This window comes from Suricata suricatta, chromosome 6 (genome assembly GCF_006229205.1).
Source record: "Suricata suricatta isolate VVHF042 chromosome 6, meerkat_22Aug2017_6uvM2_HiC, whole genome shotgun sequence".
Lineage (NCBI taxonomy): Eukaryota > Metazoa > Chordata > Mammalia > Carnivora > Herpestidae > Suricata > Suricata suricatta.
In genome coordinates, this window is record NC_043705.1 from 79,614,210 (window position 1) to 79,637,128 (window position 22,919).

The following is a 22,919-nucleotide window of genomic DNA, read 5'->3' on the forward strand; positions in this document are numbered from 1 at the left end:
AAAACTTGAGAGACTATTGAATACTGAAAAACTGAGGGCTGAAAGGGAAGGGGGGGAAAGAGGTGGAGGTAATGGAGGAGGGCACTTGTGGGGAAGAGCACTGGGTGTTGTATGGAAACTAATTTGATAATAAACTACTTAAAAAAATAAAATAAAAAAATAAAAAATAAAAAATAAAATCACAGCCAGAAAAAAAAATATTTAAAAATTTTTTCAAAGAGAAAGCAGGCAAGCACCTCTTTGACCTTGGCAGCAGTAAATTCTTCCTCAACAGGTCTTTGGAGGCTAGAGGAACATAAGAAAAATAAACTATTGGGACCTCATAAAAATAAAAATCTTCTGCACAGCAAAGGAAACAATCAGCAAAGCTAAAAGGCAACTGACAGAATGAAAGAAGATATTTGCAAATGACACATCAGATAATGGGTTAGTATCTAACATCTATAAAGAACTTATCAAACTCAACACCCAAAAAACAATCCACTAAAGAAATGGGCTAAAGACATGAACAGATGCTTCTCCAAAGAAGACATCCAGATGGCCAACAGACACATGAAATGATGCTCAACGTCACTCCTTATCAGGAAAAAACAAATCAAAATCACAGTGAGATACCACCTCACACCCATTAGAATGGGTAACATTAACAACTCAGATGTCAGCGAGGATGTGGAGAAAGAGGATCTTTTTTGCACTGCTGGTGAGAAGGCAAACTGGTGCAGCCACTCTGGAAAACACTATGGAGGTTCCTCAAAAATTAAAAATAGAACTACCCTACAACCCAGCAATTGCACTACTAGGTATTTACTCAAGGGATACAGGTTTGCGGTTTCTAAGGGACACAGGCACCCCAATGTTTATAGCAGCACTATCAATAATAGCCAACATATGGAAAGAGTCCAGATGTCAAATGATGGATGAATAGACAAGGAAGATGTGGTACACACACACACACACACACACACACACACACACACAGAAGCAGTATTACTCATCAATTAAAAAGAATGAAATCTTGACATTTGCACCTACATGGTTGGAACTAGAGGGTATTAAGCTAAGAGAAATTAGTCAGAGAAAGACAAATATCATGTGACTTCACTCATATGAGGACTTTAAAATACAAAACAGATGGACATAAGGGAAGGGAAGCAAAAATAATATAAAAGCAGGGAGGGGGACAAAACATAAGAGACTCTTAAATATAGAGAACAAATAGAGGGTTACTGAAGGGGTTATGGGAGGGGGAATGGGCTAAACAGGTAAGGGGCATTAAGGAATCTACTCCTGCAATCACTGTTGTACTATATGCTAACTAACTTAGATGTAAATTAAAAAAAAATTAAAAAAAGAATAAATTGTTGGAGCCATAAACATAAACAAACAAACAAATAAATAGCCACTCTATTTGTGGGGTTTCTTTTAAGGCCTGGATTAAGGGTACCATTCTCAAGGGATGATTTTTTTTTTTTTTTTGCTTTTGTCAGGCAATGAGCATTCCTGTAATGAATCCTTTTAAATACAACTAAACAACAAAAACTATGCAAATACTGTAGATTCAGGTACTAAACCATGTGAATAGTAGCCAGTGGCTGTTAATTTTCAAGAAAACCTTTAAAAAAACCCAAAATAACCCAAACCTAGTCAAGGCTGAAAATGACTGCATCTTCGATTTTTGTTTTATTTTAATTCACTATTTGCCTTTCAGGGATCCTGGCTTTATGTGAGGTGAACTCTTGATTTGTGTCTCAATTATTCATGGGCCCAAAGTTTTATACACATTTTCTAGGCTGCGATGATCAGTTTCGTCTCCCAGATTTTGCAAGTTTCCAAGCTTCTCTAGAGTTAGAAGTTTTAGGATGCATCAGGATCACCCAGAGGATTTTTTTTTTAATGTTTTATTTATTTTTAATACAGAGAGAGACAGAGCATGAGAGGGGGAGGGGCAGAGAGAGAAGGAGACACAGAACCGGAAGCAGGCTCCAGGCTCTGAGCTAGCTGTTAGCACAGAGCCTGACGCAGGGCTCGAACCCACGAACGTGAGATCTGACCTGAGCCGAAGCCGGAGGCTTAACCGACTGAGCCACCCAGGCGCCCCCCAGAGGATTTTTTATAACACAGATTGCATGGCCTTTGCCACCCTCACTCAACTCTGCTGTTGTAGCACAAGAGCAGCCACAGCCAATATATAAACAAATGTGTGTTGTAGTGTTCCAATAAAACTTTATGTACAAAAATACGCATCAGGCCAGGTTTGGCCTGGGCCCATAGTTTGCTGACCCCTGCTCTAGATTGATGTTCCTACCTCTGTTCCTGGTCACAAGAGGTTTCTTTTGCTTTCTTGCAGGCACAGCTAGTCACTTAAAAGGGTTTAAAAAGGGGTCTGGGTGGCTCAGTTGGTTTAAGCCTCCCACTCTTGATTTCGGCCCAGGTCATGATTTCAGGGTCTGTGAGTTACAGCCCTGTGTTGGGGTATGTACTGACAGTGTGGAGCCTGCTTGGGATTCTCTCTCCCTCTTTCTCTGCCCCTCTCTCTCTGTCTGTCCCTTTCCCCTCTCGTCCTCCCCACACCACCTTAAAAAACTTTTTTAAGGTAAAAGGGTTTAAAATTATCTTACTGAAAAATTTTCAATGTTACATAGCAGAAAATCTTTTGGGATCTTCATTCTAGCATATTGCCACAAATAGAAGTCCTGCATTTAAATTTCTACTTGTTGAAAGAATTTAGGGCAAGACTTTTCTAGTGGAGAAGGAAAAGGGAAAAGGATTCCCTACAAATCCAATCTCTTTAGTAGTCTATGGAAAGTTTATGACTTGCCTTTGTTTTTCTGTAGAGGCTTTTTTCTACTCTCTGCCCCTATAGAAGATACTTTTCTATTTCACTTGGTTGTCTACCTACCCACCCAGCTACCTATTGTAACTTGGCTACACCCTGAACGTGCCTTGTTGTCTCATTCCTGAATGACTTTGCACATAGTTTTTCATCTTCCAGGTTCCTTCTTCTTTCTCTACACTAAGTCTGGTAAATTCCTGTTACTCCTTCAGCCCTCATTAGAAGTACCTCTTCTGTGAAGCTCTTCCTCCCCGAAGCTGCTGTCTCACATGCTCCCTCTAATTGCTGTTATTACACGTCTTGTACTCCACTGCTTTGCTGGTTTTCAAAAATGTCTCCTTCCTACGTATGAGAAACCAAGATGGGAATGAGTTTTATTTATCTTTAAATAAACGTACCAGTGCCAGATACACGTTTTTTTACTCAATACATTTATCTATTTACTTTTGAAAAAGTGAATAAATGGCGAAGCAAACGATGGGTTAGGGAATGGGATTTTAAACAAACCATTTGTTTAAACTCTCAAGGTTTGAATCTATCTCAGTAATCACTGGTCAAATTAGAACCTCCCAAACCCAGTCTTGTTCATTACCCTACTTAGCCAAACCCACATAAAGTGAGAGTGAAACACACAAGGACATGGACCACTGCATGCGTCACACCCAACTAGCATCAGGGAGGCCTTTTATTGTCTCTAAAATAAAACAAAAGACAAAGTATTTTGTTTCTCTTTTATTGCAACCCATTGCAAGGTCAAAAGATTCACGGAAATATAGAAACTACAAACTGGGTGAATTTCCTTTATCCACTCGAAAAGACATTAAAGACAAAGGACCAGAATTTTTCACTACAGCAATATATTTCATAGTCTTTATTCTGAAAATACTGTTGACATTTTGGAGAGGATACAAAGCCCTGCATTAAACGTGTTCACATATATTTATGACATTCTAAGCCAAACAAGAAACTCTATATTGCCCAGAAATCATTTTAAGCCTCATTTCAAAGCATCTAATGAGAACACATTCAACAACCATCACAGAATCACTCACGGCGATGCTTTTTTTTTTTCTGGTTGTTTTTTTGAGATTAATGCTTTGAGGCTGAATATGATGTTTCTACAGATTTCTACAAATATACCAAAGCAGTTTTCCAGGTTATTTTGCATCAGGCTTTCTGGATTAGTCAACATCTTAAAGAGTAAGTGCAAGGCCCCCACCCCGCCCCCCCCAAGCTAAAGCGTGTTATAGTGCTGTATTTTAGATTCAAACAATGCAACATTAAAGAAAAATCAAGTTTACACTTCTGAAACCATTTGACAACCAAACTATAACACTCTAAAGATTAAAACTTTGAACTGAAATGGCACCATCCATATTATCAATGGCTCTCCCTTCTTTTGTTTTTTTTTTTTTACTATTTAAAATATAGTGTGACGTATATAAAAATTAAACTTTTGCTTATTCACTCAAGCTACTATTACTATACATACTGTCTTATAAATTAGTTTTGGATTAAAAACCAGTTAAAATATTGTGAATTAAAATATTTTTCAGTGGTGTGGAAATGAATAGCAAAACAATATTATTTGATGTGCAAGAACTCTTTTATGAATAATAAGTGGGGTTTTTTCTTACACAAATTGTATTCCTTTTAAATTAAATTAGTAACCTATCTAGTGATGGAAAAATACCGTTGGTGCTTACTAAGTAGATTTTCTTAACTGATTGGGATTAAAAGCAAAAAAAAAAAATGCCACATCAGAAACATGTTGACATAATCAAAGGAAACGGTGTTTACAAAAAAGGAGTCATTATAAATAAGTGAATGGTATTTGAGTGTAAAGCTATATTTTGTTTCTTACAGCTGGTATCTTTTTAGCAATATTGGGACTTACAGAAAGTGAAACTCAAACCTTAGTATACCTGTTAAAGACCAAAAAATCAGTTATGTCCACATTGGGGAAGATTAAATAGCAAACTCACAAGTCAGGGTTTTGTATCTAGCTCTACTGTGAAAGATTATCACTCTTTTTCTTAAAAAGGCTCCCTGCGGTCTTGATTATAAATCTAGACCCAGGAAAGTTCACTTGAGCCTGAGTCCCTACTATGAATTAATTGTAAAGATGTGTGAAATCAAAACACATATTCATTTACTTATATTGTCTTAACTGAAAGCTGACAATCTTTAACAAAGAAATGCTTATTTCTGACAAGTGTAAACAGAATCTTAATGAAAAGATTTTCTAATTTTTCCTCTTAACTCATACATTAACCAGTATAGATCTTTGCAGTAGCACAAGAACTATTCAAAAATAACATGCATATATCCAAAAACCTGTTCTAAAGCTCAAAGCAAAGAAAAAAAAGAGAAAAGAAAGAAAAAAAGCAATAGGAAGATTGTCTACTTACATCTCATTCATTAATCTTCTACCATGTGACTACCTCCAAATTTCAGAAATATAGGTTCATAATTACCAAAATCAACAAAAATAATTAAATGATCTGTAGGATTGTTTTTAAATAACTGGACACTATTAATTACACTGGTGCCTTTAATGTGGAGAATGCTAAGGTCAGCTCCAAATATCATTAAAATATATCTGGACCAGTTACTATCCATGAAATAAAAACTAACACAACGTTAACATAAAACTTCACTGAAATATTCAGGACTCAACAGAACACATTTGCAAGATAATGAATAATTAACTTTTGTGAGCTGGTCAGGGGAGTTCAGATCATTTGCCTCCACAAAGAAACCTCACAGAAGGCTTTATTTTCTCTAGTCCCTACATCACCTCCGATGGCAAGTTGGCCACCTGTGGATATAGTAAGTTAGGCAGAGCTGCAGTGGATGACATGTTCCCTCAGTGACCTGGAGGAAGGCCCCTCTGTCAGAAAATGATCTAGAAAGAAACTGCCCTGGAGTTGTGTACACATGCACGTGTGCATGTTTGTGAGGGAGTGTGAGAGCCTGTGTGTGTGAGCTTGAACTTTTGCAGGGAACTGGCTTCCTGGCTTCCAATTGGTGCAACATCACTTCTGGGCTGGTGATCATCAGAAGTGCATGATTCTATCCCATCAAAAGACAAGGCAGTTGCATTTATTTTGGGGCATCTTCAAGAGGCAGTAGTTAGAAGCTCAAAATAATAGACCAATGTTTTTAGGTTCTACAGAAAGAAAAAATTTTTAGAGAAGTAAGTCTCTGAACTTAAAAACTAAAAGGTCTGTGTCTTTCGAAATCTTTAATTTTTAAGAAAAAAAATACCCCAGCTCACCTGGGAACAAATAGCAATTGCGCTTATGCTATGCAGTTTGCAAACAAGACACAAATATACACACGCAGGTACACCCGCACACGTGGAACAGTTAAAACCCTCCAGGGATCGCCTGCCCCAAGTCTCCCACTCCTGTCCGCCCTGCTGACTGATCCGAGCGGCCCTCCGCATGGGCAGGAGCGTTAGGAGGAGGCGGCAGACATGTTGGGGGTCCAGCCCATCTGGTAGGCCCTCTCCAAGGTCCTCTTGCAGTCCTGCAGCACGGTGCTGAAGGTGATGTGGGGGTACTGCTGCACCAGCTGCTCCACCGTCACTTCATTGACCTGCAACCAAAGAAGAGGCATCGTCAAGCACGGGGGTGGCTGAAACCACCCGCTTCCTCGTGTCCTCTGATGTGCTGATGTGGCAGCAGGAACCCTCACCTCATTCCTCCTCAGCAGTGTGCACAAGTGTTCTGTGAGAAGATCCGCACGGCCCTTTTTGTCTGACCTTCTTGATTTCAGGGAATGGGAATTTTTTAAAAAAGACGTAGGACATCAGGAAATCAAATGTGTTTTCTAGAAGCATAAATAATGGTGACTTGTCGAAATCTTAACAATGTCCACTGAAAAGCCAGTTAGTGCCTGGGAGGAGAGGCAGCACGGAGATAGCATTCTAATGTGCATTTAGCTTCATCATCAACCTGCCAGCGTTTTTAGGACAAAACTGTAGAGTGGTAGAGAGGATCCACAGGGTTCTAGATAGAAGTGTTGGGGTAAATGTTTATTTTTCTTCCCTTTAAATGTTAAGGCATTGCAAACTTCAAGTCCCTTTGTGAAAAGGGCTGAAATGTGAGGAATCAATAATTAAAACATACATGGCTGGCAGGTCAGGGATGGCCCCAATAGACCTTAACCATCAAAGATACCACCTTGATTCTTGATTAGACAAGGCAATCAGACAGGCCTAATTAAAACTAACACCTTTACAATTGCTGTGCTGTGAAGGGATTAATTTGTCAATTATTTTTAAGCTGATTGCAGTTCATATCACAGAAGTAGACAGCTTCCTTCATCCTTTAGATAAATAAATGATTAACCTAAGAACCACAACTTTTAGGTAGCTTTATTTAAAATCTTTATTGAACACTTGGGCATTTTCAAATACATCAATATTTCATTTATACTGAGTAAGCTGGTCTGAAAGAAGGTGCTTATGATACATAATTTTGTGCTCCCTCTCCACGTCTGTCCATTCTGGAAAAATATCAGGACCACCAGGAAATACCTAAAACAACATCAAACCATTGCTGTTTGCTTTGAAAGTATGCTTAGAAGTATGATGACCAAGACATTCAGTCATCTACACTTTTCTGAAATAGCATGATGTTTCCTGGGTGATTTAGAAAACCGTTATATATGTTTTTCTTAAAAATTGAGACCTGCTATTTCAACACTGTATTGATGATACTTAATCTGTCAGAACACCTCTCTATTCAAGACTTGCGTGCATTTAATCAACTTGCATTCCAAATTCAACCAAACCATGTGGTTAATTCTTTTTGTGCTAGTTATGATGTATAACATTGTTTTCAAAAACAAGAAAATCATTTAAAATAAGAAAGAAAAACTGATACACAAATTAGAGTTGAGAATATGAATTGACGGCCTTAAGAGGATTTTTAAACAACATTTTTAATTTTTTAATTTAAATTTATGATCTAAGTCTTGCTTGGGTTGAAGGAGCCTAGAACAGTACACTGAGAAGGTCATGCACCATCTGGCTCTGCCTATCTTGGCAGCATATTTTTGATACTCCAGTCACCTGACTTAATTCCAGATGGTCAAACTGACCAAGTTCTTTCTGGCCTCAGGATCTTTGCACATGTTATTCTCTAACCTGGAATACTTTTTAACCCACTTCCCCCTAAAAACCCTCTCTTCAAGACTATCTCCTACTTTTCCTTCAGTTCTTAGCTTCAAGGTCATTTCCCCAATGTCATTTCACTGTCCTATCCCTGGTCTCCCCACCTCAAATTAGGTAAGGCTTCTAGGTTATTCCTTCTTCCAACATTGCCCACCTGTCTTTGGAACACTTATAAAGTTAGTTGATGGTTATTAATTTAATGTCTGTTTCTCCTGCCCCAATGTACCATCCACAAGAGTCATGATCATTTTCGTACCCACAAGTCAGGCCTAGTTATTAGTGAATGAGTGATAAAAGAAAACAACAAAAAAACAACCAAATGGCAAATAAAAATTGGAAACTCAAGAGCAAGGCAAAATCAGACATTAACATACTAATCACACAGACCGACGGTTCACTGAGGAACTCCTATTTGGCTCAGGAATTCCCTCCTTCAAGAAGCCTTCCCTAAGCAAGCCTATCTCCCAGAGAGGTTGGGGTAGGTATATCCTTCTCTGTGCACATGCAGTGGGCACCCTTCATGCTTTTTCTTTTATTTAAGCACTCTCACTCTTTACTTGCCTATCGCTTCCACCTGAGCAAGAAGAGCCCCAGACACTGGGCCAGAGGCTGTCTTTTACTGTTAAGGCTATCACGCTGTGCACAACATAGAGAAGAAACATGGCAACTGTGGTTCACACCAAGGATTTGAGAGTAACCCAGAAACAGGGGCGAACCCTGATTTCATTTTATTTCTTTAAGATTTAGTTTCCTCAACTATACACACAGGATAAAAGTACTTAAAAGTCATAGGATTGTTGTAAGGATTAAGTGTAATGATATGCTTAACACTGTGACTGACTTAAAAGGTCCCCAAATGGTAGCTCTTATTATTAGCACAGGCACTCGGTAAATGGTTATTGGGTGCATGAGTTAATTAATGATACATTAAGGTGACCAATTCTCTGTAGCGATGCTCCATATTGTTCAATTTCTGAGATATTTCAGAAGTGAACTTGCTAACATAATTTGTAATGTTCAAAATCAAATAATCACAGGGCAGGAAGTAAGCTTTATTATTTTTTAAAAATATTTTATTTATTTTTAATACAGAGAGAGACAGAGTATGAGAGGGGGAGGGGCAGAGAGAGAAGGAGACACAGAACTGGAAACAGGCTCCAGGCTCTGAGCTAGCTGTCAGCACAGAGCCTGACGCGGGGCTCGAACCCACGAATGTGAGATCTGACCTGAGCCGAAGCCGGAGGCTTAACCGACTGAGCCACCCAGGCGCCCCAGGAAGTAAGCTTTAAAACATACTTCATACACAGGAAGAGTCTATTCTACCTTACTGTTCTCTGGAGGTGATTCCAGAACTTTCCTTAAAGAAACAGTCCGGGTTTTAAATGTCCACTTTCAAAATATGCTCCCTTTTCTTTAGCTGATGGTCACCACCCTGATGTAGGTTACCTTCCTCCGTTCTGTCATAAATAAACCCATAAGGATGCAGGTCTCATTACGAAAGAACTGAAGTCATTCCGTCAGATAGGATGCCCAGAGCACCTACATTGTATGGCAAGGGGAGAAAGTCCAGGTCACTCGATATTCAAGGAACAATGACCAGGGAAACAGATGATAGAAAACTGAGAAGAGAAAACATTTCAACCCATCATAAAGATGGGGACTGTCTTCTGTGCTGCCTCTTTTCTGATGTACATGTGGGCTTGTACAAAGCCCGATACCTAGGGACTGACAGGCAATTCGCTTTGGATGTTCAATTTTTAAACACAAAGTATCTCTATGTATTAACTTTTGTGGGAAGAGAGATGCAATTTACCTTAAGCAAACTTGATATATGAAGATAAATTTATGAAGTATATAAATTAGGGGATGATTATTCACTTTGGTAAAGCCTTCCATGGTCAGGTTAATTATTTTCTCTGCTCTCTCAATATTGTATATATCCTTTGATTTACCAAAGTTCAATTTACCTATTTCAATAGGCTAAAGTAAGGTGTGCCTATAGCTGAGGATACACAGTATGTTAGGTCCCTGGCTTTCAAAGGTTATGGGCAAGAATAGACAGTAACTTGGTTTTGTATGGCTGCATGAAACCAACAATCCTCTGTGGACATAATATGTCTTCTAAGTAATCTTTTTGCTAACTGTGCTCTATAAATTTTAGAAAACAAAGCAGAGGGGGAAATGCAAATATTCCATTTTACAGCTTTGTTGGGCAGAAGCAATTCAGGGGAAATACATGTGTTCCCACTAGGGAAGGTTCTATCTTTTACTTACAGTGTCTCCTGGCGATACAGTGTGACAAATTTTATACTAAAGTTATTTTCATTTACTCCTCAGAAGTACAAATTATGCTCACCTCTTTGTATAGAATCCATAAGCACTTTGGTGCCTTAGAGAAAAAGTTCAGTGTTAGACACCAGGAGGGTCCAAAGCATTTTAAATTGTTATGCCTACATACACATTTCTGCAGACATTTTGTCATGCACAACTCCACTTGCTAGAATGAAAAGAACCATTCTCTGTTCCAACTCATAAAATGTGTGTAATATAAAAAAGGAACATAGATGAATTTTTTTATATTTCTCCATGATCCCTGGTTTTCTGTATTCAATTTCTTTTCCTCTTGCTGAAAACTATCAATGGCAACTCCTATATTACACTTGAGATTTGAAAACTGCATCCTATCTTCCTAAAGAAATATGCAGTGCAGTGGTGTCATTTGAAGAAATTACTGTGATTAAAGGGAAAAAAAGTGTGTACCACATGGTTTTTTTTTTTAAATATAAGAAAGATTGGATTTTATAGTTCTCTCCAAAGGCTGTATAACCATAATTTACATTTTCAAAATTATTATAACTCTTTTCAAGGTAGTAGCAATTTGTCTGGTATTTTAATCTATTTTGAGTTAACATCTATTAGCACTTTTTGAAAATGTAAGGTAAATTCCTATGCAAATTAAGGTAAATCACACCATAGTTTCACTCTATTCCTGCTATTACTATGGATGGGTAAAGAGAGAACCTTTGGGGCTTCTGAGATTCAGTTTAACCAATTTCTCTAGACCACCCCACCCATCTCTTCACCTCCTTATCAATATTTTCCCCATAAAGTTCCAGCTAAGTGCAAGCTCAAGTCTGAAGTATCTTCCAATGATACCTCTTTCAAAAAATACTATTTCTGATAAAAATTGCTAGGAAACCATTTATATGAATTGATTCTTATTTCCCTTTTATCTCATGTTTTAAAATAGGACCAGTTTCTTGTGAGGGGGGAAATATTTGATACCTGAGTGTATTAAACTCACATTCATGAATATAATAAACCACTTAAAATCACTTTTTAAGAAATCACTTTTTTTTTAAATGGAGAAAGTTTCCCTACAAAAGGTGACCACTTCTGAAGATACTACTAATAATAAAATGTATTACTAGACTGTGTTTCTTGGCAGTAAAGAGTATTTGAGTCATCCCTTTGTTTTCAGTCCTACGTACACTGTCTGGTATATTCTCACTCCATCAGATTATGAGCTCATGAGACCGGAGTTTTTGTTGGTTTTGTTCACTGCCAAGTCCCTGGCACCTATAGAATGCCTAGCACTTAGTAAATACTCAATAAATATTTGCTGGCTAAATTAATGTAGTACCTGTTCAATGAATAGGTACTGATGAAACACAAAAGCACCAATTTGTACCACATCAGAAACAGTGGACATAACCTCACCTCGTTCCCAGACTGTTCCGCTACAAGGGAAGCAGTCTCTAAAGTCTTGGCCCTATGGTAGCTCCAAACCCCTTTCATCCTTTGAAGTTCATACCCAAGGTGATTCTTTGTGCTACTCTCCTTTCCAACCAGGCACCTCTTTCCAGATAGACCTTTCCCCCGGTTTCCGGTACTTTGCACAGGAGACCAAAGTAGCTCATGCTGGTGGTTCAGTAATTTCCGCTGGGTCACGCTGCTGTCAGGTGGTACTAAGGAAAAGCCTAGGCAATCCTAGAGGTAAATAGGGGCAGCCTTCCTTACTGGAGATCAGTGACACACTACTGAGAAACACGTTAATGATCACTGGATATGAGCTGGTTTCCAAAATGTTGCCAAACCCCACATGGTTCCGAAGATTTAACACTTCAGCTTACAGCATCAGCACCCTGCTCAGAGCGGCAGGCCCAGGGGGGCCCCACAGAAGATTCTGAAATTTTATGACATTTAAGGTCCCTTCTTATGTCACAGTTATCTGGAGGCACAAGAGGAACTGTAGGCAGATCCCCTGACTCAAAATAATGCTACCTCCTCTAACTTCTTGGGCTGCAGGAATTCTACCTGCCTTTATTGTTCCCTGGGGGCATGGAAATCCGAGGGGCTTATTGTTGCTGTTGTTGGTATTGTCATCACAGTGATGTGTGGCATTTGTTGCTCCAGATATAATGAAAATAAAACTGCAACTTATGGTACAGTCCTAGACAAGGAAGAATACTTCAAACCAAACTGTCCTATGCCCCCCACTGAGAAACACTGTACTCATCAGAATGAGGCATCGTGTGGTAGGGGACAAATCAAACATATTTCTTCTCTTCAGCATGGTTCACTTTGGCAAAAAGTTGAACATAATTTATCAATTCTTCATCCTAATGACCAATAAAGGCAAAATAAAAGTATGCCTCCATTCTAGCAAGGAGGGAATGGGAAAAATATTAAATGAGCATCTACTATTTTCCAGGCATATACACATTAATACTCCTTATTACAGAAGAAGCATGGCTTAGAGAGAATTAGTATTTCACACAGGGTCACGCAGCTTGTAAATGGAAGCCAGAATTTGAATCCAGGACCCCTACACAGAAATGTTCTCTGCACTGTGCCATGCTGCCTTGGCACACAGGAAGTGAGACGCAGGAGGTGCCAGACTGTGGACTAGCTGGTCACCTGACCAGTAAACTGTTCGCTGACATTCCTTTTCCATCTATGGTACCAAAAATGATTTCAATTTACATATAAATACATTTCAAAGTCCTTTACAATGTCTTCACAATGGCTGCTCTCTGGGAATGTAAATTATAATAGATCTCACTTGGCTTGGGGAATATTCCATTGTGGAGCAGTGGCTGCACGAGACTTTGAAACATGATAGAAAGGTGATGAAGCCACAGGACTGACGAGGGACCTTCTGGCAGGACAACTGCCCCGTGACACAAAGAGGCGTTGTGTTTTCTCCAGTCTCCCGCCCATCAAAACATTCTGTGTTCCAGACAGAGGTAGAATGGCCAACTTGACCAATATGGTTCTTGTCCTCTTGAGCAGGGAAAATGGGCAATTAGACCAGCAACAGCAAAGCCTGAGGACTGATTTCTAGGGGCCGTGCAGGTTGCTGTGGACAGAGGCACCTGACCTTTTCCAGGAGAGCTAGAAAAGGCTTTCCAAAAGAAGGGATATTTAATTAACTTCTGGACAAGGAGGCATCAGCCTGTGTACACATGTGCTAAACACACATATTATTCAGGGAAGAAAGGAAACCCATTCATGAGCCTTAATAAAACACCAATCTGTCCCCTACTTTGTAAGCCTTGTAAGGCAATGTTTCTCTAGCTCATCTAGCAAACTCAAGTGTATAACTGCAGTAGTTCTTGCTTCACACAGCTTCCTTCTGAGGAAAGGGGGGTGAAGAAAACAGATCCCCTCTCTGCAGGTGGGAACCCACAGTACACCTGTGAAAGGGCTGCAAATAGCACACTCAACTCCTCTCTCCTAATTCAGGGCTCTTGCCCTCACACTGGTCTGTCATTCTTCACAGATCCCTGGGCAATGTCACTCACTGCTAACAGCCCCAGAGGCTGACTCCTGGCGGCCCAGAGGCACAGTGTTGTCTGTCGGGCAATACGCCTCCAGAGTCTCCTTCTCTTTGAGTTTCTTGGCTCTCTGGGAAACTGTACTGGCCATCAGTGGAACCTGGCATTCACAAAGTGTAGCAAAAGTCATCACGGACAATGCATATGCAAATGAGGCCCAATTGCTCTTGAAGCAAGTGCCCACTGGCCCCAAGATGGGCACATATTACAATGATAAAATAAGGGTAATATGAATTCTAGTGATACGTCAAGTTTGCATGTAAATGAGGTGAGTCATCTAAGTGCAGTTTAAAATATTTTAAATAGGACACCAAGAAAAGTATAAAACAGCAGATGATATACTGATTTTCCCAGGACCCTGCACAGCCAACAACCTGCACCAGGCTCTCTTTGGGGATTCTATTTCCTTCCCTTGGCAGCAGGACTTCTCACGTCCCTGCTTGGGTGACATACCATGTCCTGTCGATGTTTCCCTATGTTAGAACACGGAGGTCCAGAACACCAAAGATTTGGAGTGCCTTTGACACTCTCTCACTTCACCTCTTTCTCTTCAGCAGCAAGGCTAAGCTTTCCAGAAGTCTGGAGGAGGATACAGCAGTAGCTCGGTATGCATGAACAGGCTGCGGGCAGAGCCCACAATGGAGAGAAAGGGTCTTTCCCAGACTGGCGAGAGCTGTGAAAATGATTCTAGGTGTGAGCCAATGCACCTGCTCTGTCTCCACTTGACAGTCAACTTCGCATTCCTTTCCTTCCTCCTCCTCTCTTAGTCAAACCAAGGCTCTTGTCCATGAACCTCACAGCAACTCAGACATAACAAATGTTTGATACATGTTTACTGACCTGGAATGAGTAAAACTGTGTCTGCACACAAGAACACAAATAAGAAAACAGCGGATCAGAGTACAACTGCTCACTGAATCACCTGGGGATCTTTTAAAAACCCCCAATGCCTAGGTCATATCCCAGACTAACTGTACCTGCATCTTGAGCGAGCGGGACACTGGCCCCAGCGTTTTTTAAAGTCCCTACCTCCTCCCCCCCTCGCCCGCCCCCTCAGGACATTACAATGTGCAGCTCGGGTTGAGATCTACTGGTCTAAAGCTTTCAACTGTAAAGTCCCCAGAGGGCACAGGTGATTTGTGTTTCTGGGAATCTGAAGGCAAAGTCTGAACTAAGATTATTTGAAGACAACACGTATGCACTTGCCTCCCAGGCTGCCCCCTATGTGAAACTGAGTCCGCGGTTCTGGAGAAAAGAAACGGCTGCTCCTACAGCTATTGGCCCATCTTTTTCAAATACTCATCCCTACCTGAAACAAAAGGTATATTCTTTGAATGTGGTAAAAAACAGACTGGTTTCCTCTTCTTCAGCATTGGTCTTGGATCTCTACTTGGGCATGGCTCAAGGAGGCCATTTTCTGAGCTTTCTAATAGCTAATGGAAGGGAAGATTCCCCTAAACCCAGCTGTCACATGGATGGATGCTGTGCTTCCTCAAGGGACCACCCATGAGGTGGAAATACAAGGCGCACAGGACTAAGTATTTAATACACTTTTAAGAAGAAAAACTAATCATCTTATTGGAGACTAAAAGCCACCTGCTAACGATGGGAGTCAGCTGACTACAGGCCACCCACAATGCACTATGCTTCATGCATGAACCTCCTACTACTAGCCTCCAAGAATGGATTTTTTTTTTATAGAGATAGGTAAGAAATATTACTCTTGGGTGTCAAAAAACTCATCTAAAAGTCCCAAAGCACGAAAGAGACATACACTGAGAATGCAATGAACCTGACAGAGGCAGGCTCATAAATTCAGTCAACTTTGTCAAATGCAGTCATTGCATTTCAGAATCTGCAATGATTGGAAGTGCTATGCTCTGTCAATATCACAACAGGCCTGGCTTCATGCTGTCTCTTTTTCATGAGATGTGGGTTGCCTGTTAACACTAGCATTGCTTTCTATTCACTTGAATTAGCACAGTGAGGAAGCAGCAAAGAACCTGGGAGGATGAGGATCACAGAAACGCCTGCAGTGTTAAGTGAGAATCGGGGCTCGCCAACCTGAAGCCTCTAATTAGAGATTAGTGTGACAGGAGTCCAACAGGCAGACTGTCAGAGAGAGAGAAATTAGTGACATTTTCATTCCCTGTTTCTCCAAGCAATCCTCCACCAAGAAAGATGTTTCAAGTCAAGTGTAAGCTCTATGCAGAGCCTTGCATAGACCACTCTGAGGCTACTGACCACTGGCCACGGAACTGACCTAGTGCATATGTGCATACATGTTTTGGGTATAGATCTGCCTGTGTGGTGCAGATGAGAACGAAAGCGGACCCGTGTGGGACATCAACATGGAGAAACCCACTTGGCAAGTCATCTGCAATGCTCTAAATGGTTCAGCAAAAGATTGACTATTTGAGAAAAACTTGGCCCTAATAAGATAATTAATGTAGTCACTAACTGAGCAGTAAGTACAATGTATTTATAGAACACATCTGGGTGTTTCTAAATTAAACTCTCAAAGTTAAGCTGAAACACACAATCGAGAAAGAAAACTCTCAGAACTAAAAATGTCTTTTCTTTTATGCTTAATGGCTTTCTTGATTTCAGTTTTTATTTTACATAAAGCTTGGGGCGGTGGTAATCACCAGTGGACACCTGACCAAAAAATATCTTTCTAAAACAGCAGTTGCCATCAGGTAGGATTTATGGATTTGACCTGTTTCCTAAAACAATTTTATTACCAGCAAAAATTTATTCTGCATAAAAGTGATCTGTAAAACTGTAGATTAAAAAACCTGAAAACAAGTGATATTTCTGGGTTTCAGAAGACAGACTCTACATAAATCAGAGCATTCCAGGGTTAGACTCAGAAGGATGCCGAGTCCAATCACACAGCAGACGCCTGAACTCAGTCTGTGACTGTCCTGAACCCAAGAGGTTTTCAGTTACCCTGAGAGGTTCCCCAGCTACAGGAAACTGGTGTTAAGTCCACGGTGTTGCCTTTCTTCCTTCCTTCTTTCCAGATACTTACTTCTACAAAATTATTAGGAGGAAGTGGGATCTAATGTTTTTTAAACTTGCTTTTAGCTGTACAATATGTTTGCAAACCAAAATAATAAATACACAAACAAAATAAGTAAGCTAAACAAATTAAAGCAGTAAAAGTGGGGTTGTTCTGGCTGAGTCAGTTAGATGGTAAGGACCTGCCTTACCCTGCCTTAGCTGCTCTGAGGAACCTCCTCAGAACCTTGGAGCTACACAGAATCCAGATAAGAAACACCATCCATCCATCCCTCATCCAATATCTGTTTGTTAAGTAACTTATGTATCAGCCCCGAAGGCTAGGTCTGGCAATATAACACAGAAGGAGAAATCCATGGATCTTATGATCTTGTGAGGAGGAGAGGGAGGGGGATGAAGAAGGTAGGAATTCACCACCACATGGCCTTGCTTGCTTCATGTAAGTTTACATGCGTTAACTCCTTTAGTCCTCTCCGTAGTCTATGGGATAAGTGTCATTTTTATTCCCACTTTACAGATGAGAGAGGCAGTATGGGAGATGGAGATAGAAAAGCCAGGAGTGTGGTGACATTGAAGGCAAGAGAAAAGGATTTTCGTGAAGGAGGGCATGGTTACCACGTGGATGCGGTTGCTAAGTGAGGAGGCCAATTGTGGACAGAGAAGTGGCCACTGCCTGTGGTGACAAGGAAGTCACAATGATGTTGAGAAGAGCAGACTCAGTGGCACGGCAAGGAAGGAAGTAGATTGTAAGGAGTGGTTGAAAAAGAAAGGACAACTGTTCATAGTCTATCCTTTGCAGAAAGGACTTTAATAGTAGAGTGGCAGAAAATAGAACTGAGGAATGCAGATGAAAGCAGATGTGGGGTCAAAGCAAGGTTCTTCATGCAGAAGAAATATACTTTGGGGTGCCATTTTTGAAAATTAATTTGCAGTCTTACTGCATTGTAATTGCCGTTTGCTTGGCTATCTCCCCCAGGAGGCTTCGGGGTCTGTGGGATAGGAACTGCCTTGTTCACCATTTTTTTTCTGACTCCTTGCCTATCACAGTGACTGGAACCCAGTAAGCACACTCAACAGATATTTCTTGAATAAATGGATAAAATAGGTACAGATTGGGAGAGGGGAGGGCGTTCACTGCAAACCTGCTGCTGGATGGCCCAGCCTCATGTGCAGGCGGGAGCTGGATCCTTCCCATGGGCTTCGCAGTCTCCTGAGCCACTGTGGGCTGTCCTTGTTTCTATTCTGTGAAGTCAGGTGCTTGGGAGTTCTGGGATCTAATCTGAACCCTGTTAAGAAACTGCTGTTACCTTTTCTGTTTCTAAATTAGAAAAATAATATGATCCTGCAACCTAATTCTTTCATATAATTACTTAAGCCAAATCAAAGTTCCAAGGAGATTATTTACTACAAAGCAATGACGCTCCCGGGTGCCTTCAGGCAAACTCCAACATAACACTCTATTCCTCCAGCATTTGGGGAACAGTAGGCCCTCTCCTTCCTCCTTTACAAAAAAAAAAAAAAAAAAAGAAAGAAGAAATTCATACATCATTCCCATAATAGAAGTGAGCAAAACATAAGCAGCTACTTACAGAGCTCTCCCATAAGGGTTCTAGGGAGATGTCGATTTTCCTGAAGAAGCAAACCAAGTAAGTCCCAGCCTGCACACCAAATGGCCCTCTAACCTGGCAAGTCTTTTTCCTCTGTTCACCATAAAGGATTGAGACCTACTGGTCTCAGAGTTTCTTCTTCCTTTATAATAACTGTAATTGTCATTTTAATGAACATTAGCGATGAAAAAAGATAGAGTCTATTTGTTTCTGAGAATTGCTAAGTCTCAGGGCCTGGTATTTCTCTGTAAGATCCTTGCATGTGAATTTCTATTCATGGCTACATCATGAACCAGGTAGTTCATATCATGGTTGAATATCACAGAGCAGATTCCAGAACAGATACGTTATGTAAATAAATAATTATAGCAGTGGTAGTGGACATTTACTGAGGGCTTGCAGTGTGCGTGACTTTGGACTACGCGCTTTATTGGAATATCTATTTAGTCTCATGACAATCCTACGGAGTAAATTTATCCCAATTTTTCAGAGGTGTTTAGAGATTAAGCTGTCCAAAGTCCCACAGACAGTAAAATGAAGTAAGCAGATTTGAAAACCCAGCAGTCTGACACTGGCGCTTACCAGTTTAACCTTTGCCATAAAGCTCCATGCTGTGTTTCTTAGTTTAATGTTTAAATACAGGGAAGGCTTTTCAGGTGCCCAGGACTGGCAGAAGGGGAGATGGGAGTGCTTCGCTACAGTGCGGTTGTCAGGTAACCTCTGAGTTTCAGCTGATGTGTTTTTCTGTTTCAATTACCAGGAATAATCAGGAGAGGGTTGTAAAATGTGTTTTAAAGTGTTCCTATGTGAAAATCACCTGGAGAAACTGTTTTATCAGCAAAAGGAACAAGATGCTGATACTTCAAGCAAAGGACTTCGGTTCAGATTTTAGAGCCCCAGCCATGCTCTCACCATTTTTCATCTTCCCTCTCCCTCTGAACACGTGACTGTGGGTTGTCACGGCAATGGTTATGTTGCCCAGGCCTGGGACTGCACAATCTAATACAGTCAAGGCCACTCCCACCTTATCAGGAGAAAACGGTTTGTTTTGTTTTTTTTCACCTTATTTTCTTTGATAAGGCATAAATTTTAAATTCCCAGGTTTGGCTATGGGCAATCTGGAAACAGCTGTGAGTGCATGGCAGGGAAGAGGGGAGTCCCTGCAGGTACACACTTTGTTTCATGGCTGAATTGCTACCCAAACAATCCTGGACACAGTGTCCCACAAATTATTTTTCCTTTAAACTGATTTTTCCAGTTAGTTCTGTATATTAGTTACAGAGTCCTATACTATTTTCCCCACAGGGCTTTCCTGCTCCTGATTCCTAAACAAGCTGATAAAAACTCCATTTTCTCCACAGAAATATTTAGGTTGTTGAGGCTTTTTCTCTTACCATAATTACTTCCTGAAAAATGCAGTGGCCAATTTTTCCTGAATATTTTTACATTAAATTGGGCACACAAAACTTGGCCCTTGATATTTGAAGGTTGTAAAGTAGATTTCTGGCTTTAAAGAGATGACTGGTATCTATTACTTGCTTTCTGTGTTGGCTTCTCATTGATTTGATTAAATCTCCCTACCATTTAAATGAGGAACTCTGTGTGAAAACAAGAATTTCTTATGACCTGAAGAAATCATTTCTTATTGAAAGAAATCATCTATTTCACTCCTTGACTAAGTACTTCAGGAATTGGAGCAGGTGAGGAGAAAGGTCTTGGCAATGGCAGTTTGATGAGAAATGAATTAATTCGATTATTTCCATGGTGTGGATCAATAATAGTCAGGCTCACAGAGGCCCCTGGCCTGAAGGCAGCTGGATAATCAATAGGATCACAGAGAGGCCTCTCCTCCCCCAGCAGCCTCTCTGATCTTTTCTGGGCGGACTCTTCACGCCTGTGTAATTCTAATTTATGTCAACTAGAAATCAAAGAAATTCCAAGAGGCTTTGGTCATAGGACATTGGGGTGGACCTTTCAAAATCTATTTATGTCTATTCCTTCAGTAATGCGGCCCCCACGACCCTCCTGGCGCCTCTAGAGGCCAAGGAGAAGGAGTCTCCTCCCAACACAAGGGCAGCTACCTGGTCCCAGCCAAGGCAGAGGGGAGGTGTTAGGTAAATCGAGGTACACTCTCTCCTTCCTATCTACAATTCTGCAGGGACATACGAACAAATAGGCATTTTAGGCCAAATGCTTTGCCAAGAGTGGCTCCCTCAATAACGCTCTTTAATGATACCCCAGACGCTGGCATTTTCAAATCAAATGAACAGTGTGTAAAATTAGTTCTGCATGAAGTTAAAAAAAAGAAAGAAAGAAAGAAAGAAAGTGAAAGGGAGCTTTTAAAAGCTCCAGCATTTCTCCATCCAACTGCTTTTCACAAGGGTTTGGCATTTGAGAATCGCTACATTTATGATCTTATTCGCTGCTCATAACTCAGGCCCTCTGTCTCCAAACTTCTGTATTAACACACACTGCAGAGGTTTCCACCACGACATTTTATCACCGACGTTTCCCAAACCAGCCAGGCTGCCTCTGGCGAGGTCTGGTTTCTCGGCCAATGCCATGCCACTGGGCTCCCTCCCTTCTCATCAACCCTGTTACCCCAAACATTTTTCATTAACCCTGAACACTGCATTTCCATTTGCCTTACAGCTTTCCCATGATTTTTTTTTTGTCCTTTTCAGTTTTGTTCTCCATCCAAATGGCCTTATAAGAAATGAGGAAAATATCGTATTATGAGAAGAAACAGATCTGTATGGTATCTAGAATTCTACAGAATATTCTATTCTGAGATTGGGAAAATGATTTCTCTGACCAAAGCCACTGCCTATCTATAATTGTGGAAAGCAGAGTAAACATAGCACTCTGATTGGAGAGTCCCGTTGATTATATAAGCAGTTTTAACTAAATCACCAAATAAATGCGTGTTAAGTTGATAGGTGATTTCGGGTCAACTCTAATTCCCAAGGTCAAGTAAGCCTTTGAACAGTCTTTAAGAATATAAATTCACCCCAATTCATCAAAGCCGTCTCACACAGCGTTTTCTTCTCTTGGTTCTTACAATGCACTGAAGTTTAGGAGATTAAGTGGCGTCGGCTTTAAAACTCAAAGTAATGCCTCTAATATGCTTATCCATCCAGCAATCGGAACAGCTACTCAAACACAGGCTTCTTAATGCACTTCCTAATTTTACAAGTGTTCAGGGAATGCTGCATTTGTGGAATGGCTGGAGGACTCCTCCCTACGAGTCACCAGTGTTGGGGCCAAACACGTTGTCTGACAATCTAAGCGCATGTTGCTTTCATCTGCAAAGAATATGGTGAACCTTTCTCATCTGTTCTTTGTTTACCAAATGAGTGAGAGAAAGAAGAGTGAGAGCAAAACATCTTTTCCTACAACATATGCAATGCATTTCGTTATTCTTTCAATTCCTCAAAAGCCCAAGTGAGGAAAAAAGCTCGAGTTTGGTAAAGTATAGCTTCCAAATTAAATATAAGCGGCCCCAAATGAAACTGGCTGTGTGTGAAAGAAAATATAACTGCCTTCACTATTTCACAGAACCACATGACCACAGAACACAAGCCCTGGGACACATAGACATCACAAGCCCCAACCCTCCCCCAGCACAGGAATCCCAGGGACAAAATTCCTGACAGGGGGTTAATGGTATAGACCATTGAGGTCTCTTGCTCCTCCTTTGGCTCCAATTGGTGTGTAGTAAGGGGAAGGACCCAAATTGATGAGTTATTAATGGTTAGCAGATTTGGTTAAGGGACAAAGAGTGATAGACCCAAATAGTTTTGTTCTTTGATTATTGGTTGGCTCAGATGAGCTCCACACCTTGAGATATAGTGTGTCTTCGTCTCCATATGCTGATCATGATTTCTCTGTGTTTTCTATTTCTATTCTTATTTTCCTCCACTATTTTCTTATTACTCTCTTTTTGTTTCCCTGCCTATTTGAACTGTCTTTTCTTCAACTCAGCCTTTTCTCACCCTGCAAATCTTTCTTTATCCCTATTCCCTGGTTAGTAAGTGGATTCCAAATATAGACTGTCCCATGCGGGCATTAGTTTTCCTTTGTTGAGTATGTAAAAAATGTAATTATTGACATCTTAGTATAGAAACTAATAATCTTAATTTTAAATGTAACTGAGGAAAAAGTTAAAAGGCAACATCTTTTCTAATCTTAGTTTATTTTTTCCTCTCTAATTTCCTTTCAAAATCAGATAGTAGGCAGTACATTTTTTTCTTATTTGGAAATTTCAAATATCAAAACACAGGTTAACATGACATTGATGATAAGAATAATCAGTAGCACTGAGTATTTTATAAATAACAGACATGGTTATTCTAAAGGCTTGGTATAATGTTCACTCATTTAAATGCTCAGATAAGTCTACAAGTACTATCATTACCTCACTTTACAAA

General features: G+C 40.3%; 1 protein-coding gene across 1 annotated transcript in view; it reads right to left on the bottom strand.

The window, feature by feature from the left end:
* Positions 1 to 3,550: 3,550 nt before the first annotated feature.
* The window catches only part of FBXL17 (F-box and leucine rich repeat protein 17), a gene marked incomplete at its 5' end in the record, with an annotated part of 472,906 nt that continues 453,537 nt past the window's right edge, over positions 3,551 to 22,919 (bottom strand). Inside the window, one exon of the mRNA XM_029941235.1 lies at positions 3,551 to 6,436. Coding sequence (XP_029797095.1) covers positions 6,296 to 6,436 — 141 coding nt within the window. The remainder of the gene's footprint in view (positions 6,437 to 22,919) is intronic.